Source organism: Gymnogyps californianus, chromosome 4 (genome assembly GCF_018139145.2).
Source record: "Gymnogyps californianus isolate 813 chromosome 4, ASM1813914v2, whole genome shotgun sequence".
In the NCBI taxonomy this organism is placed as follows: Eukaryota; Metazoa; Chordata; class Aves; order Accipitriformes; family Cathartidae; genus Gymnogyps; species Gymnogyps californianus.
In genome coordinates, this window is record NC_059474.1 from 30,829,353 (window position 1) to 30,842,422 (window position 13,070).

The following is a 13,070-nucleotide window of genomic DNA, read 5'->3' on the forward strand; positions in this document are numbered from 1 at the left end:
CCTAATCTACCATGCACCCTTCTTCCTAATGAATCTACCTCATCATCTGAAATCCATTTCTCCAACTGATTTCTTTTTTGGATACCAGTGCTACACATCTGCATTGATCTTTTGACTTTCCACCACTCAGATCCTTCCAGGTTCATTTATTTTCTGTCCAATAAGCAGCTCTTCTAACAAGTAAATTCTCTGAGCTCCTCACTATGTATTTCATTATCCTCATCTTCTTCCTAAATGGGCTGCCCTTTTTTTTGCCCACTTGACCAAAATCTCCCTCCTTTCCGTACCCATCACAGCAGCATCAGAGATCCTGATGACAAGAATGAAACGGAGAACACTCTCTGCTTGCCAGCCTGGGCTTCTCCTGCCATGTTCCTTCCCCATAGCTTGTGGACTTTCTATGGAAATTGTATTTTCCCTAGGGAGTCGTCAGTGGGATTCACACAGCCGCGGGCAGAGGAGAGCAGCGTCTCTCGCACTGCCTGCCGGATGCGCTGCAACCGCAGGCTTTCACTCCCGACGGGTCGCACCAGAAGAGGGAAGAGTTCTCATCCTTATCCCCATCCTTACAACACAGCTGGCTCTGTCCTCTTCTCCTCAGGCAGATTCACCGACTGCCATGGCACTACCTCCAGCAGAAAGCGAGGCAGGATTTGGCCCCAAATCAAAGACCTCACCGATGTGTCATACGAGTTAGCATCAGTGTCTGTCTCTGCTGGGGAAGGGCTAAGAGCTAGAATAGCAAGGGTATTTCAGGTCAGGCCTGAGGCGAATTAGCAGACAAGTTGTGAAGCTTACACAACATGTGGCCACATTATGTGTGGCTCCAGTCAGCGCTAATAGCCTGTCATTGAGCTCCATGTTTAAACAATTTGAGCAAACAGCAAACACAGAAGATGGGAGGAGGGAAAAAGGCCTTCGAGGAATAAGAAAGATCAGGCTACTTAGTACACTTGGCAAGCAAATATTGCAGCAGTGAGGACAGCAGCATACCTACTAGGTAGTCAGAGATGTGATCCAGTTCCTACCGTGCAAAAGTAACATAATACAAAACCAAAAATATATAAGTGGTCCACTTTTAAAATTCACTCAGCCAGCAATTTTTAGAGCTACATAGGAAACCGATTGTTGGTTTAGGCTGTGTCTGATCATGTGAATTATCTGAGAGGAAAAAAAAAAAAATGCTTTTGGTTTAGCAGCAAGGAAACCAAAAGAGGGGAACAGGAGGAAAAAGAAAAACAAGCTTTAGTAACAACAAAGAGTAAAATTCAACCACATCCATATAAATAACATTGATACTAGTGTTGGGAAGTAAATATAAAAACATTTTAAAATAGAAGAACTTAGAAACCATACTGCATTGTTTAGTATGAAAATAATAGCCTTTCGAGCCAGTACTATTAAAGAACGTATTTAATCCAGTGCAGAATTGGCTATGAAACCGTCCACTCTACCATGGGAATGCTTAGCTCAGTATCTGGTAGGTTGCCAGCCATTTAAAATGTTTTTGTGTTGGTTTAATGATTGTTCCCATGAGCACTGATGGTAAGGGTTGACATTAATTAAAATACTAAGTCATCAGAGCTTGCATTGTGGGGAGAGAGAGAGAGAATGGGCTGGATCCAATTGTCTTCAAGGTTTCTTCGGCCTTCCACATTTTTCTCTTAGATGCATCGTACATGCCAAGTATCCTCTTAGCTGAGGTATAACAATGTAAACAGACTGCCTCCGCAAATATAAAGTAATCTTTTTAGGTTTTCCATACACTTTCATTTAACTGATTAGAGGACACTCATTAAAATCAGCTAATCATGTAATGTGCCTGTGTTCTGAATGCTAAACAAAATGCCTAAATGAAAGAGGATTTTAAAACACTGTCTGCCTCTCTTAATTTATTTCTACTGTATACTCAATGGCACACAATACAGTAGGAATTCTGGGCCCTATTCTCATTAACCTCAAAACTCATTATCTCATATAAAAACAGGCCCTTTCCATACAGCGTGTTGGAAAAGGTATGAAAAAGCATATTAATGTGTTTGGGCACATGCTCTTGAAACACGATGAAGGATTTCACTTAGAACTCTGAAATGAATACAGAATAGCACAAAATCCTGAGTAAGACCCACTGCTAAAATGATCTTTGCATAATTTGGATAGAATAGCTATCCTTACACATTTCTCTCATTTTATTAAATAACTACTCAAGATCCAGATCTTCAAAGGCACACAAATAGGAATAAGTCACTTAATACCTGAAGTCCTCAAAAGGTCACGTAGAGAACGAGTAAAGAGGCTGAGCTTTTCTACTCCTCCCATCTATTCAACAAGCCTGAGTTCCCATCCTACTGGCAGGGGCTTAATACTGCAGAGAGTGCAAGAAGGAAAGTTTATGCTACATATAGTGTGATCAATAGCCTAAGAATGAAGTCCTCTGGCTTGAACAGTGTGGAGCAACGTGAAGAAGCAAGCTGAGCCTCCGTAAATGCAATGGGACATTTTTGCAGTAAGCACTATACAACATAAAGCAGACTGCTAGTCCCAATGCCAAAGGCAGAGCAACCCTTTCTATTTCAAAACACATTTGCTCCTTTGGATCAGAAGTCAGGCGATGCCATGACTTTGGGTCACCTCCCCACGTCAGGGGAAAACCAAAACCTAAACGAGGTGCCTGAAGCCAGTTAGTATCCCAGCTCGTTCACTAGCACATGGCATGGGGCTCACACCGCTTCGCTGTGACACCGGGGGGGCTGTGTAACAGAAGTCCTCCTCTCTGAATATCTGCAGTGCAACCACAAAGGTGCTTTGCAAGTACAGACATCACTCAGCAAAGGCTCCTTTACCTTGTGGATGTAGACCCAGGCCTTCTCGGTGCTGTCCTGACATCAAGCAGGGGGCAGGGGTTTAGATCACCACTGGCAGAAGATTTCTGTGATAGCAAAACCTGGAAGATGGGAACGCTCTTTGGCTTTTTGGTGTGAATGTTCTCTGAATAATCTTTTCATATAAAAAACTACCAGGTCTTTGAGTCCTTCAGGAGCTCATCCATGTAACACAGAAGAGCGAGAGCAGCCAAGGGAGGTCTTTGTCCACGTACATGAGGACAAGAAGCCTGATGTCCTCCTGGGGCTTGCCTTCAGTGGAGCCATCTATGAACACAAGGTTAAAAGGCTTTGTGTGTTTTTAAATTAATTTTTTATTTTAAAGTGTTGTTTTTTCTTTTTTGTTTGGTGGGGTTTTTTTGGAGGGGGGGTGTTGTTTGGTTGGTTGGTTTTAAAGTGCAGGCAGACTTGGAGGGATCGGGCAGTGCCCAGGCAGCCCCACCACCCCCTCGTCAAGGGCACCACAAAGCTGGAGTGGCCGAGAGCGGGGCTCTCAGCACAGCCTGGCCATGGCGGTGCATCGATAAAGCAGGTCACGCTGCATTTCCGTGCCCCATCTGAGAGCCCCGGGGAACTGGGGCACTGTGCAAGGGGCCCTTGCCCGGAGGGCAGGGGGAAGGCAGGCGGTGAGCCCCAGAGGCGGCACAGGCGCCCAGGTCATCGCTGTAGAGGCTGAGGCCACGTTTCTGCAGCTCCACAGAGCCTTCCCTCCTCTTCCCCTCGGCCTGCCGTGCCTTTCGCAGAACGGGGCTGCCTGGCGCAGAGGAGAAAAGCGGCTCTGGCTGCGATGGCGGCAGCCCCGAGGGGGCGGCGGGAGGGGGCCCCGCGGTACCCGGGGCGGCGCACAGGGGCCCCGGGGCCCCGCCGCGGCGGGCGGCCGGTCGGTCGGTCGGTCGGAAGCGGCGGGGTAATCCGCGGAGCCGGGCCGCAGCGAGTGGGTGGTCTGCGCGGACGGAGGCGCGGGCTCTCCCCGCTGCCCCTGCGCCGGCCCGGGCCCGCTCCCGCAGCTGGGCCGAAGGCGGCCCGCAGACCGCTCTCGGCACATTTCTTCATTTCTCACTTGAGTGCCCTTCTTTAGTTCCCTTTCAACTGCCCACTTTATATCGGCTTCATTACACCACCGCTCCATTTGTAATGTAAATCGGGAAACTCAGGGAAGTTTTTCTTTTGGCCTTGTCTACGGAAGAATACCGAGAGGTATTCAAAACGTATTAACACAAATCAATGGCACCAATAAAAGCAAAATCTCCTTAGCAACATAATCTTGATTGCAAAAGGAGAACTGAGAGCATTTAGCAGAACAGTGGCCCACATGGAATACGCATTTGTCTAGAAGAATGCAGCACAAAGCCTAAAAGAGAGATGCTGAAAAAATCCAAAATTAACTCACACTGAACAGTTACTCTTTTTTTCAAAAGTACACAATTGGCTACATTAAATCTATCGTGCGCTTTTCTGCTCAGCAACATTGTATCATACCGCTTTGCAAGCCCAAATTACAACACCCCGAATGCTTCACGGCGCCTCGCAGGAGCACCCCTCCCCACACACACTTTTTATACATGTGCATATAGAACACACACACGCATATATATTATATATACTACACACATGCACATTATAAAGAGGCTGTTAAGATTTCCACACTAGAGTAACCAAAGAGCTGTAAAATGTTTCACGCAAAGAAAAGCAGCTGGCTGATGAGAATCAAGACCGTCCTCGGTGCACCAGAGAGCACAGGATTAGTTTTTGTTCACAAGGTTCAGGTTAACCAGCATTTCATATCTGACCATCTTAAAAATACGTGAATTACATAGACAGGAATGATTCCCTTCTGAATAAATGCTGTCTGCCTTAACTAGATGGAAAGTAGATCTTGTTTGAGAGCACTAGTGTATAAAAAAAAGCGTACAAACAGCTTCAACATTACTGTTCAGCCATAACGGTAATACATATAATAAATCCTACTACCATTAGGGCTTGAAAAGCTTAAAGAACTCCAAATGCGGACTTCATGAAAAGCCAGTTTGAAACACCTAAGGCAGGCAATGCCTCTAAATTTGGTAACTCTAGTCCTAGAGTCACCTAAAGTACCCAAAACTGTTTTGTCATTTTTTTTCCTAATTTAGACTAAAAGTATCAACTGGAAATTAGAAAAGAGCATTGTATCATAAGGCAGAAGTTTCTGGGGTTTTTCCTTCTTTTTCTTCCTCTCCCTACCCGCCTCCCCCCAACATATTGGATAGATGAAAAACAGTAAGGCTTAGTAGATAGGTTAACAATTATTTTATTAGTTTATAATACATACAACTTAAGAAATGCTTTAAAAAAATTTATATTGGAGTCCATTCCAATTCTGGGTCAGGTCAGGAAAAAACAATGCTGATGTATTAAATAATATTCTATAATTCAACAATAGATTAACTTCAGTAATTTAGCAGACATGGTTAAATACTCTTAAATATGCATATATACAATTGTGCAGCCTTAAAAAAAAAGTCCTTTTCTTCCTATCTTCTCCTCCCAAAGCCGTGCGTACTGTGAACACAGTACTGGCCTCTAAGCTTTCAGTCTCACCCGGACTTAAAATATTTGAAGAGGAATGTTACAATAGTGGAAATCGCAGCAACCCTATCTTTCTAAACTCTTTATGAGAAGAGATGCCCAACTGGCAAAATTACCGTCAAGTCTCTCTATAAATAGCAGCTTCCTTAATACCCAATTCTAGGTTAAATTACTGCTTACACATTTTCTGCCTGAAATGGATTTTTAACACAGTACAAAACGTTGGTTTTTAAGTTTGCGTTCTTGAAAGATAACATCCTTTCAGTGACTTATTTACCATTACTGCTTTGTAGGTTTAACAGGTTTTTCCTAAGCACAAACAATCTGATGCAATTCTCCGCAAATTCTTTTAAAGCAACATGAATTACACAGGACTTATTTAGCACACAACATTTAGGCACTGTTTTGTAGTTTACTGTTCTCTTTAAAATGTATGTTTGGAATTAGTTTCGTATTCTGATTGCCATACTCAGTCTTTTACGGAAACAAGAATCCAAGTTACACTTTTCAGATCAGGAACTACTCTGCATTCCTGATTATCTCACTGGACCAAACTGCCATTGACAATATTAACAAGTAGGTACACTGCATATCCTAACAAGTTAGAAAGCCTGGTGCAAGCACAGAAGGATCAGAGACAAACATTTAGAGTGGATGAGTGAGATATTTACGTTGGTACAACGAAATCAGTTTAAACATACAGCCACTAAAAATATCAGTTATATTGCATCAGGATATCTGACTTTTCAAAAAATTTCTAAACATGATTTCAAAAATGGATTCACAAACCTAAAACACTGTAACAGAAAAAAATCTTCAGCTGAGTACCAAGTCTAGTTTTCAACACCAGGCAAAGTAACGTTCAATGATGAAATTATAAATGGGGGGGAAGCATGTTTCAATAAACATTATAAAATCTACTATCTGCCCTCCAAAAGTGAGCATTTGTCAATGGTTCCCTTCTCCATAAAAGCTACAACTAGCTACAAAAGTCTCTTTTACTTACCTGAACTTAAATTATCCTAACTGGATCCTACTCCTGGGCCTTAGATATACTGTCACATGACAGGAGCTGTCTGGACAAGTCAAGAATTTTCTTTGGAAACAATTAGCCATGCATTACAGGCTCCAGCTTAGGAAAAGACTGTTCTGTACTCGCTGCACAGCTCTCATCAGCGATTCTGTTTTGGTCTGGATATTTTAAACTAAGAGATGCTGAGTTTAGAAGGAAGCTTACCTCAAAATCTGCATAATAGCAGAATTGTCTACCAATTAGGGCATAACCAAAATAAATTAATAACACACTTGTTAAAATAAAAAAATGTAATAGAAATTAAGACAGTCTACATAATTGTTGAAATAATGGATTGCTAGCTTTTAATTAACTTTCATTATTCAGCACCATTTCATTCAGTTCAAAACTGTTTTCCATCACACTCAGAGAATTCCAAACCTAATCCCCAAATGCAATTGTTTAGGTGTTGCTTCTCCTAATTCCTATGTTTCATCTTTTGCCTCACTAAATCTTTCCTAATGGTCTGTTGTATTCTGAGGAGTCAAGCATTTATGAATGTTTTTTCAAGAAAATAAATCTTAATGAAATATTAATGAGCTAAACGAAGCAGAAGAATTTTTTAAAAGGACATCTTCCATGAAAACAATAAAACGTAGTTTATAAAAGATGTATTTCCCAGGTGTCATGTGGTGGAGATACACGCACCAGCACAACAAGTGTCAACATATGAAGTTTCATTCAAGGATTCCTGTTTTTAAAATTTTCAAAAATAGTCTCTAATTCAGCCCACGCTGACTGAAATATCGGTGTGCAAAAAGAGGAAGTTCAAAAATTAATGAACTGCAGAATACTGTTACCAACAAAACAACCCAAATGGATATCTGTAACTAATGAAGAATAAATGCATGATGTTTTCAGCGGTGAAATTTTTTGCTTCCAGAGTACTTCTCCCCTTGCAATTTTTCTACTTCCTTAAGAATGATACTGTTTTCTCATTACACCAGTATCCCCTGATTCACCCAGCCTACAGAGAGAACTTTACAAAGAACAAACAGAGGAATTAAGAAGGTAGCACCATTAGAAATAATCACTCTATCCAAACCAGCAAAAAACCTTCATTCATCCTTATCCAACATACTTTGACATTGAGCAGCCTAATAATACAGGATAAAGGGAGCTCTCATAGCTGTATATTGATAACATTCATAATGGTCATGCATATTACAATCAGAAGTTTTCTTGGGTGCCGCTTGCAAAGTAAGCCTTCATGCAGATAGGCATTCAGCTCATTAACTCCATTTTCATATTTCCTATTAGTCCCTGAGAAGTTAATATTTCTACCTGCAATATGGCTATTAAAGGCATTATAACGATCATACACTTAGCTGTTTGTGATGGAAATGCAATGTGGCTTTAGGGAGAAGAAGCACAGAAATTACAGCAAATTAGCGGTGATGAACACAGATCTTATTTCTAAAATGCTTTCTTTTCATAAGCAAGGTTGCTGAAGAGCAACATAAATGATTTTAGTCACGGATACAAAACTAGCCAGCGCCACTTACCCTTAATAAGTCGCTACTATGAATCCAAGACATTTGGGGCTCTCAGACCTCTCTAATTGAGCATTTCCTTTACATAAAATCATCTGGATTTTGACCTAATGTAGGGTCATCATGATCCTTCTCTTAATTACTCAACAGCAGTGCTGGGAGGACTTAAAAGAACTAGGGATTTTCTTTGCTTAACAAGTCTTTTGCTCTTCAATTAAAGTGATCTCTTTAAATTGTTCAGAATTCAAATGGGGTTTTTTGGTGGACGATTTGCATTATTGCCAGCTGCTCAAAAACCATAAGCTAGGGCTCCCAAAACAAGCGGACCGATTTAAAATTAAGACTTTGGGGTCGGGGGTGGAGGGAAGGGAATAAAGACAAGTTCTTTTTCTTTGCCTTCTGGCTTCTGAGCAGTTACAGATTGCATTTTAAAGCTCTTCCCTACAATCTTCAGGGCTAAATAATGACTTTTAGAAAAAAAATGAAAACTGACTTTAAAGTAAGCATGTATCTCAGAGATAGAATATTACATTTAAACACCATGGTCTTGAGATTTACATCATTTAAAAGTATCATTTAACAAATTGATTTAGAGTTTACAGTACTTAGATGTAAATTATAATAAGTTTTTACAATCTACTCGAGTTTGAGTATTGTGGGAAATTTTGGATTTGCTTACATAGTTTATTAAAGTGACTCTTACTGAGCTATTACAAAAAATTCACTGACTTCGTGTAACCTATCTCCATAAACATTTCAATTTCTGGTGAAGTTTGCCAATCCCAGTATAAACTTCAAATCATAGCTATTTAACAGCAGATGAGCTCTACAGAATTCTTCATGTAGGGTCAGACAGAAAGCCTTTCTCCCTCAGGACTTATTTCTACCTATCACTAAAAGATTAAAAAAAAAATTATTTCTATTATATTACAGTAAGAAAGAAATCTTTATTGCCCAGTTAAAGGCCACTATGTCTAAAAATAATAATTAGCTTGCACAGGGAGTCACTGATGCCTTTACCATTAGTCTTTCAGGCTAAAAGTGAAACAGACATAATTAGCATCACTTGTTAAATGATGAATATCAAGTGGGTACCTAACTCTTACTATTCAAGGAAATTGGAAATAGATAAGATTATTTGTAGGAATTGCTGAGTTGCAAGAAGCTGAACAAGTTAGTACAATGTAATATTTATTCTAGCAAAGAGTAGGCTATATCCTGGAAGTCCTACTATAGCTTCTGGCCTGCTCCAACTGTTGCAACGTCATTCTTTGCCAACTGGACAAAAAAGGTAATATATGTCTTCTCACTAGCACACAAAATAAATAGATTTAGTATTTTAGAAACAACATCAAAGGAAAATCCTGATGACTGCTGCAGGCATTAAACAGTTGATTAAAGTTCCTGCCATGTTCAATTTCTATCATTGTAATTAATGAATCGAAAGGGATTGTATGAAAATGTTTTACAACATTCTTACTAGGCGAGTGTACTACCTCATCAGGACAGTAACACTTTTGAGCTAAACTTATATATATATATATATATATGCAGTTTCTCAAGTTTTCCGGTTGTATTTTAAGTCAGAGACATTGTTTTAATGAAATATCAGAAATACTTTAAGAGGCAATTAGTCTGGCCTCCTTACTAAGGGATTTGACTTTTTATTTGCTCAGAGCTCTACTTTGGACCCCTATACTATAATTCTTAGAAAGAAAGTCATAGTTAAAATACAGAAATGCCTGCTAACCAAGCAGATGACTGCAGATGCACCTAAAAGTAGACAAGATCTTAACCAGCACTACCGCTTATGCGGAAGCTTTACTAACAAGATACTCTTTGTAAACATGTAAGCCACACTCTATTCGCTGCTCTGGTTTCAGCACACATCGCGCTCAAATTAGCTTTACTGTAGGTAGGTTTGGGTGCTGCTGGCAAGGTAGTTGTGGTGTCACAGAACATGGTATGGGAAGTTTGGGTAGTAAACTAAGGCAAATAGCTCACACTGAATAGAGTGCTGCTATGAACCTATCACAAGCCGTATCCAACCTACCCCTCCACACTAATGAACTACCAGTGGAAAACTGCATCCATGACACAAACCTATCTATACAGTCAACTGAGAATTTTGATAATAAAATCTAGGCCTTGTATGATTCAGTATTCATTTTATTGAAAACTGACACTTGAAGAAATCAACATATATTTCCGGTCATCAGTATTTATCACCAGTTATCATTTCTGTTCAATTCCAGCCTCTCCCCTGCACCTCCAACCTCCACAACCTCAGCTGCCATCAATGTTAGGCTTCTGGCCTCCCTCTCAGGCTGAAACTGGTCCGAGATTATAACTAATACTTCTGGGTGAGAGGAGGACTGCTGCAGACCCAGATTTGCACTAAAGAAGCTGAAATTGATTTTAAAAAAATTATAACCAGTTACTTCAGAGAGAAACAGTTGTGGGACCCAGAAGACTGAGGCAGCACAAAACTGGTACTTGTTAATTAAAAATCATATTCCATCAGTCAGAGAAACACATTTGTAGGCTTGTATGAAAAGCATAGCTGAGCTATTTTCAAAGTAAACAGCAGGAATCCACAGACAAAAGCTGAGCAAAGGATGAGTTTTGGGAACAGATACAGAAGGCTTAGATTTAAGAAAACTTAAAACTTTCTAGACCACTCCCACTATCAACAATTTAGGAATATAATACTCACTAGAGAATATTTTACAGAGAATAAATATTTTGAAGACATAGAAAAATAGTTCACAGCATCAAGGTACCTGTAATGTATTACCTTGAAATAAAACTTGTATTTAAAAGATTAAAAAGAGAAGATTATTCTTGTAGTGGTATTAACTTTTCATTCATACAAATATTAAGCAGAGTATACCTGTTTTTTCATATATTCACATTATTGCTTGCTACCACAACTGTACAAGGAACATATTCTTAACTTACATTAATGTTCATGTACAGTAATTTTAGATACCTAAAGCAAATTTAAAAATATGATTGAGTTGCAATTAAAAAAACCTATGTGTGAAGATATGTACAACTAAGATATAAGTAGAAGAAACAAAATACAACTGGCCTGACCCAAGCATACATCATATATCCAGTTAAAAAAGTCTTACACTTGTGCAGAAAATAAGCTTTGTAAACCAAAATGAGCAGAAGCAAGGGTGCAATAAATAATTATCTAACACATTTAAACTTACACTGTTGCCCAGTGTACCCTGCTTTGATTATTTTTAATACACAGCATCTGCATCTGTACTGTTCAAGGTTTCTTCAATAACTTTTTTCTGCTTATGTGGCTTTAAAACAAAACAAAAAACCAACCACCCTGAAAGGTCCTCTTGGACAGTAAGTTTTAGTAAAACAAGTCCTTCTGCACCCCTGTGTACAGGATCTGGTAAACAGTAGGAATAAAGCTGATACATGGCATTAGCCTGAAGTAAAACAGCTACATTATAAACTGCCATACTTTTTTTTTTTTTGTGATGTTGAGTTCTACTAACCAGATGCATACAATTCTCTCAGTGATTCTTCTAGTCTGAGTAAAATAATTATTCTATTGTGCTGCTTTTTTTTTTTAACCTTTAAATAAGAACTTTTTCAGAACCAGCTGACAGGACTTCTTCATGAAAAGCACAGAGATTTCTACTAATGCAATGACATTTGGGTTTGAAAAAGCACAGTTTCAGAAAGAACTTTATCTCCTTCTTTTGTTGGAAGAGGCTAGCCAATATCCCAAAAAGAAATAAAAATATTTACAATTGACTAGTCACTGACAAAAGTTTAGGAAGATCTCAGAAGGTACTTCAGCATGTAAATGAATGATTAAAAGAACTTAGACAATGTACAGTCAACTAGTTGTGTCATTTGGGGATAAAAAAATACCTGCTCACTTGTATACCATTTTCAGCTGTGTATTTATAGTAATATATATATGTACACACACGCACGCGCGCACATATAAAAGACTCTTTGAAAATCAAGATACATTAACAAACAGAAGTAGTAAAAGTAATAACTTAAGTAGTAGTTAACATTTGCATGAAATTACTTTGCAGTTTGACCAAATGCACTTAGAACATGCTCTTATTTAAAAAAAAAGAACCAAAACACAAACAACAAAACAAACAAACAAAAAAAAACCCAAAAAAGAACGAAAACACCACAAGATTCTGTAGAACCAATGCTATGTCACCACCAGGAGAGCACCAAGCAAGGCACCATTGGAAAGACAACATACTTGAATAAGTCTCTATAAATAAATCAAATGCTAATCTGGTCGAAAAATCGGTGTCTTTGGTAAAAATTCTATAAGGATGACCTGTATAAAAAGAAAACAAATATGTATTAAATGGAAGATGGCAGCAATCCTATTATCTATCACAACGATAATTCACATGCTCTTTTTTTTTTAGTACATCAAGTTGTGATGACAATCAAAGATCACAGTGCTTTTCTTAGGTAGGAGACCATTAGAAAAGTCCTGTTCGATTTAATTGTTTTGGGGTAGAAAACCAAAACCCTTAAAGAATAAAATTCAATTGGAAAAGTTTGCCTACCAATACCTAACACATCTAAACAAACTGAAATAAGCTACTACATAATTATTCTTTAACATAATTCATTTACTTTATTAGGAAAAAATTATGAAAGAGATAAACATATTCATTTAAAAAAACCAGAAGGCACAATGTATGCAAAGTTAATTTTCAATTACACATGCAATTCCCTTTACTTCAAAATTGTTTCCACTTAATATAGGATTCTAAATCATGTTTATAGTTCAAAACTTGTATATAAAGGTGTATCAACCTTTGCAAAGTTCCCATATCTAACAAATCTGCAAGTAGTTAATAAGAAACCTGACTAATGCTTTCGCATGGTTATTCTTACAGTCCTGATTCAAATTTAAACTATGTGTTTCTGAGCTACGTACACATGGTAAGGTACACTCCAGAATACAATCCAAGTATTTATCCTACTTTAAATAGAAAGCTTAAAGAAAGTGCTCACTTGTGCATTTTCTTTCTTCAGAGA

At 38.8% G+C, this 13,070-nt stretch overlaps 1 protein-coding gene across 1 annotated transcript in view; it reads right to left on the bottom strand.

Moving 5' to 3' along the window:
• Positions 1 to 5,159: 5,159 nt before the first annotated feature.
• The window catches only part of CHIC2 (cysteine rich hydrophobic domain 2), a 31,889-nt gene continuing 23,978 nt past the window's right edge, over positions 5,160 to 13,070 (bottom strand). The window contains exon 6 of the mRNA XM_050895445.1: positions 5,160 to 12,354. Coding sequence (XP_050751402.1) covers positions 12,304 to 12,354 — 51 coding nt within the window. The 3' untranslated portion in view covers positions 5,160 to 12,303. The remainder of the gene's footprint in view (positions 12,355 to 13,070) is intronic.